This window comes from Coffea arabica, chromosome 4c, assembly GCF_036785885.1.
Source record: "Coffea arabica cultivar ET-39 chromosome 4c, Coffea Arabica ET-39 HiFi, whole genome shotgun sequence".
In the NCBI taxonomy this organism is placed as follows: domain Eukaryota; kingdom Viridiplantae; phylum Streptophyta; class Magnoliopsida; order Gentianales; family Rubiaceae; genus Coffea; species Coffea arabica.
In genome coordinates this window covers 47,814,813-47,820,669 of record NC_092316.1, presented here as the reverse complement: position 1 = coordinate 47,820,669, position 5,857 = coordinate 47,814,813, and the positions used below count along the sequence as shown (strand labels likewise).

Sequence of the window (5,857 nt, the reverse complement as noted above, 5' to 3'; positions counted from 1 at the left end):
CTCCAATTTCTCCTCTCCCCATCCCCTCCCTGCTTAAATAATAATAATAATAATAATAATAATACAAAACAAAACTAACCCCAATAGCTTCAGGAGGGGGCAGAGGAGTAGTGTTTGGGGGGGAATTAACATGGCCATTCTCCTCCATCTGCAGCATCGGCATCGAATGACTTGAGTTGCTATGCACCATTGTCGATGGCCGATTATTTATGGAATGTACAATCCCCAAGGGCATCAGGCGAACACCTTTCAAAAAAGAGTTAAATTTCAAAATATATATATATATAATGATAACACGAGATTACAAACGGGAGAAACCTATACCTACCAATTAGGGATGAGGAAAATCAAAAGCATAAACCGAAAAAATGGTTGCGGACGGAGAGAAATAAATAAATAAATATATAAATATACATATATATATGAAATTGATAAGAAACCACCAGACTTACCATTAAATAAACGCGGACCATAGACTCCTCCATGCTGCAAGAGAGAACGGGAGGCGGTGGAAGGGCAGCAAGGCGACAATCCCATACCGTTCCCATGGAGTTTTGAGACAGAAGCAGAGCACCCAGGACTTGTGAAACTAGCAGCGATAGGTTTACTCGAGATCATGGAAACACTGGGTTGATTCTTTATTTGTTTATTTTTTGGGGCCCAACAACGATGGTCTGCGTTGGGTCTATAGCCCAAAAGTGAAGGGTGTCCTGAGGGTTACTATGAAGTTCAGGTTCAAGAGGGGGAGGGGACCAGCCTACTCTGGGCCCCCAAACCTCAATGAAGGTTCTGGTGTGGAATTGCCAAGGTGTTGGGAGCACCTTGACAATTCCCCATCTGAGGGAGGTTTCCAACCTCTTCTCCCCAAGTATGCTGTTTTTGAGTGAAACTAAAAATAGGAGTAGATATATGGACCGAGTGACACAAAAGTTGAATTTCGAGAGTAGCTGTGTGGTGGAATCTATAAATAGATCTGGGGGCATGGCTCTAATGTGGAAAGAGGAAGTAAAAATAAAAGAGATAATCAAAACGGCCTTTACTATAGAAGCTCATGTGGAAGACAGGGAGGCAAAGACTACATGGTGGTTCATTGGAATATATGCAAGCTGTGACAATTTGATCAGGAAGAGTCAGTGGAAGGTGGTGGAAGCAAGGAAAAAGCTGTGGGGAGATAAATGGATAATAGCTGGGGACTTTAATGACATTCTATCAAATGAGGAGAAGTGGGGAGGCAGATGGAGAGAAGAGAAGAGTTTCACAGATTTTAACAACTTTATAAATGATAACCAATTGATTGACATTGGTTTGAGGGGAACCCTGGACATGGAGTAACAATTGGGAGGATGAAGGGGAAGTCAGAGAAAGACTCGACAGGGGCCTGTGTAGCATAAACTGGTCACTTGTTTTTGATACGGCCTAGTGCAAACATGTTGACACTTTTGCTTCTGACCACAGCATGTTACTGATAGATACTATTCCGGATACTAGGAAGAGGAAAAAAAGGTTTTATTTTGACAAAAGATGGCTTAAGAGAGAAGGGATCCAGGATGTGATTAGAAAAGCATGGGAAAAGATTATGAGGGGTCCAGAATGTTTAGGGTCAAATGCAAAATCAGAAACTGCAGAGTTGAGATATTAAAATGGAAGAATAACTCCAACTGCAATGCTAAAAAGAAGATCCTTCAGATCAAAAGTCAGCTGGAGAAGCTTCAGTCTAGCACTCATTCTGGCAACAGAAAAGAGACAGTGATTCTAAAAGAGCAGTTAAAGGAGGCCTACAAGGAGGAGGAACTGTATTGGCACCAAAAAGCTCGACTAAACTGGATAAAGGAGGGGGATAAGAATACTAATTTCTTTCACGCTCAAGTCAAGGGAAGGAGGAGGAGAAACAGAATGTTGAATCTGCAAAAGGAAGATGGATCTTGGACTGAGAATGAGCATGAGTTAGGAAAGGAAGTGGCAGATTACTACAGGCTGCTTTTTACTAGTAGTTGGAATGGCAGCTCAGAGGAGATCCTTAGAGGTATTCCATCCACCATCACGGCTAGCATGAATGATCAACTGGTTAGAGGTGTTGATGAAGAAGAAATCAGAACAACAATTTTCTCTATGTCTCCTGATACAGCTCCTGGGATGGATGGTATGACCCCCATTTTTTCCAGAAATTCTGGTTTATTATTAAACATGAGATAGTCCAAGCAGTCTAGAGCTTTTTTCATTCCAATTCCATGCCAAGAGCCCTGAATCACACCCTGATCTCCCTCATTCCTAAAATTAAAGATCCTGTCAATCTGAAGCATTATAGGCCTATTAGCTTGTGTAATGTACTTTATAAAGTGATTTCTAAAATTCTGGCTAATAGGCTTAAAGCTGTGTTAAATTTCTGTATTAGTAAAACCCAATATGCTTTCATTCCTGGTAGACAGATCCTAGACAATGTTATTTTAGCTCATGAATACATGCACTTCCTGAAAAATAAAAGGCAAGGGAAAGAGGGGTACATGGCTGTTAAGTTAGATATGTCTAAAGCTTACGATAGAGTGGAATGTCATTTTTTGAGGGTAATGATGCAAAAAATGGGTTTCTGTAGCAGATGGATTAACTGGATTATGAAATGTGTTGAAACTGTCTCTTATTCTTTCAATATTAATGGTGAGGTTAAGGAATACATTGTACCTGAAAGAGGAATCAGACAGGGTGACCCCCTCTCACCCTATCTCTTCCTACTGTGCTCAAAAGGCTTCTCAAATCTGCTGATAAGAGCTGAAGAGGAAAAGAAAATTTCTGGTCTCAAAATCAGCAGAAATGGACCTAGACTAACTCACTTATTTTTTGCAGATGACTCATTAATTTTCTGTAAAGCAGACACCAACCAAGCTGAGGAGCTAAAGAGGATCCTGGTGACATATGAAACGAGCTCTGGACAGTTGATCAATATGGAGAAGTCCTCTATTTTCTTCAGCAAAAATATGGATCATGACAAAAAGCTTGAAGTATGCTGCAAACTGGGGAATATCCAGATGGTCAACCAAGGCAAATACCTGGGGCTGCCTATGGTGATAACGAGGACTAAGGACCAAATCTTTGGATTCATCAGAGACAACATTCAAAAGAAGTTTGGAAGTTGGAAACAGAAATTGCTGAATCAAGCAGGGAAGGAGATCCTGTTAAAAGCAGTGACTCTAGCAATGCCAACTTATGCTATGTCGTGCTTTAAACTACCTCTGAAACTGTGCAAAGAGATCAGTGCGCTAATGGCAAGCTACTGGTGGGGAGACACTAATGGAAAGAATAAGATGCATCTTTGCTCTTGGAAGAGAATGTCCCAAACCAAGAACCAGGGAGGACTTGGGTTCAAAGACCTGGTCAATTTTAACAGAGCCTTACTTGGTAAGCAGATTTGGAGACTGCTTGTAAATCCAAATTTGCTTATCTCCAAGGTTCTGAAAGCGATATACTACCCTACAGGATCCATCTTCGATTGCAAGTGCCCACAGAATGCTTCATGGATCTGGCAGAGCCTAATGGGAGCTAAACAGTTGGTGGAGGATGGCACCTGGAGGAAAGTTGGAAATGGGTGCAGTACAGATGTCTGGGAGAACAAGTGGATTGTTGGGAACAAGGAAGGAAGGCCCTCAACACCCAAACCTCCAGAATGCAAAGTGCAGAAAGTTCAAGACTTAATCATTCAGAAGAGGTGGAATAGAGTGGAAGTGTTTAGAACTTTTAATAGTGAGGATGCTGACAGAATCTTAAATATTCCTATAAGCTTAGCAGGAAAGGAGGACCGTAATTTCTGGATGCACTCTCCTACAAGACAGTACACAGTGAGCACAGGTTACAAGGTACTTACGAAAGAGAGGGAGGCACAAGAAAGGATTGGCTATAAGGGTGATGGTCCCAGTACACACAATGCAGCAAAATAGATGTGGTCCTACCTATGGAAACTCAACATCAAACAGAAACTAAAGACCTTCATGTGGAAATGCATCAATAATGCGCTCCCAGTCAAGGAAGTAATCTTTAGTAGGTCTAAGAAAGGAGATCCCATCTGTAAAGCATGTGGTGAAGGGGAAGAGACGGTGGAACATGTGTTGCTGAACTGCAGACAGGCTAAGCAGGTTTGGCAGATAGCACCAATACAATGGGGGGTGCTAAGGACAAACAAGGCTGTTTTAAGGCCTGGTGGACTGAAATTACAGGAGCCAAATCGAGACAGGATGGTGAAGAACACCTGGCTCTAACAGTTAACATCTTGTGGCAAGTATGGAAAAGCAGAAATGAGTGGGAATTCAACAACAAACAAAGGCATGCAATGACAACTATTCAGAAAGCTCAAGAGGAATGGATGGAGTTCAGCGAAGCCTACAAACAGCAGGAGCAAGTGAGCACAGCAGAAACAGCTGCTTACCAAATGCAAAGGATAGAAGCAGAGAATGCAGATGTGATCCAAGTTAAGGTTGCTGCACTAAGCAAACTGAACATCAAAAAGGTTGGCATAGGTGTGACTGCTATGACTGAAGGAAATGTTATTGTTGCAGCTTGGGCTATGCATGAAAGAAGCTACAATTGTCCACAATTGGACGAGGCCGAGGCTATCAAGATAGCTATGAGTAAATTGGCTGTCAAAGGCTGGAGAAAAGTCAACATCCAGAGCTGCAACAAACACCTACATCAGCAGATTAGTGCGGGGAGTGCATCAAATATCAAGTTGCATACTCTAGTTGAGGATTTTCTTAGCTTAAAAGTGCTGTTTCAAATGTGCTCTTTTGGTGTTATATCTAAAAATGATAATCATGTTAGTACTACAGTTGGGGAGTATGCCTTAGGCATCTTACATGATGAGGAATGGATCAATCCTCTGTGCTATTGAGCACTTTTGTATAGAATTAGGGGCCTTTGCTCCAAGTGTAAAGTTTAGTTGATGTTTAATATATGACTATTATCGTTTCGGAAAAAAAAATATATAGCCCAAAAGTGTATAATAGTGGAGAAATTAGAACTAATGGAGTAATTCAAACAAAAAGCTAAGGTTCTTAATAGATGAGCTTTAGAAATTGGATGCTATTTGTGCAGTTATAAATACACATGGGTAAAGAATGAGGAACGACATACATGCCTTTGTATTGGACGGAGTAGAATATCGGAATAAAGCTCGTCTTAGATGGAGAGAATATCGGAATATAGCTTGGACTGAGAATACTTGCTATGAGTTTGCATATGCATACTTTTCCCCAAACTCATGAGAGCTTCCTCTTCTATCTTAGGGACATACTTAATTGTGGATGTATGTAGAACTTTTATAAGTTAATAATATCTATTAAATAATGCTTGTTTCAGTCACGGCCTTGGCTAACTCTTTGTCCCATTCATATCACAAATTAATAATTGACAAAAATTATATATCATAAACTTTTAAAAAGTGAGTCAATTATTGTTTATTTTTTCATAAATCCATTGTTGCAATCATTTTTTTAGTGCATGTGACATGTTATCTATTATACTACATAGTACTTTATTGATGGCTGTCAATCAAGCTTTGTAAGTTGGGTTTTTGCAGGTACAACATCGACTCATAATAAGGCTTTTGAGTAACGAACTTTCAGATTTCAAGACCAAATTAGAAAAGTCAAACTCATTTTACACTTTTATATGAGTTTCGAACTCAAATTGGGCTTAGCCAAAACTCATAATTAAATACATTATTATATATAATATATATTTAATAATTACAAATTACCATAAATTTATATACATATATATCATATAATTATACTCATAGATGGGTTGGGCTTTAATAAGGCCTAAGTCTTGAAAGGGCTAACATTATCTCCTGTTTAATTTGGGCTTAATATTT

General features: G+C 39.8%; 1 protein-coding gene across 1 annotated transcript; it reads left to right on the top strand.

The window, feature by feature from the left end:
* The first annotated feature begins 780 nt into the window (after positions 1-780).
* On the top strand, positions 781-1,332 carry LOC140004836 (uncharacterized). The gene has a single exon (XM_072044989.1). It carries the CDS (start codon positions 781-783, stop codon positions 1,330-1,332), a length of 552 nt encoding a protein of 183 aa, XP_071901090.1.
* Positions 1,333-5,857: the final 4,525 nt, after the last annotated feature.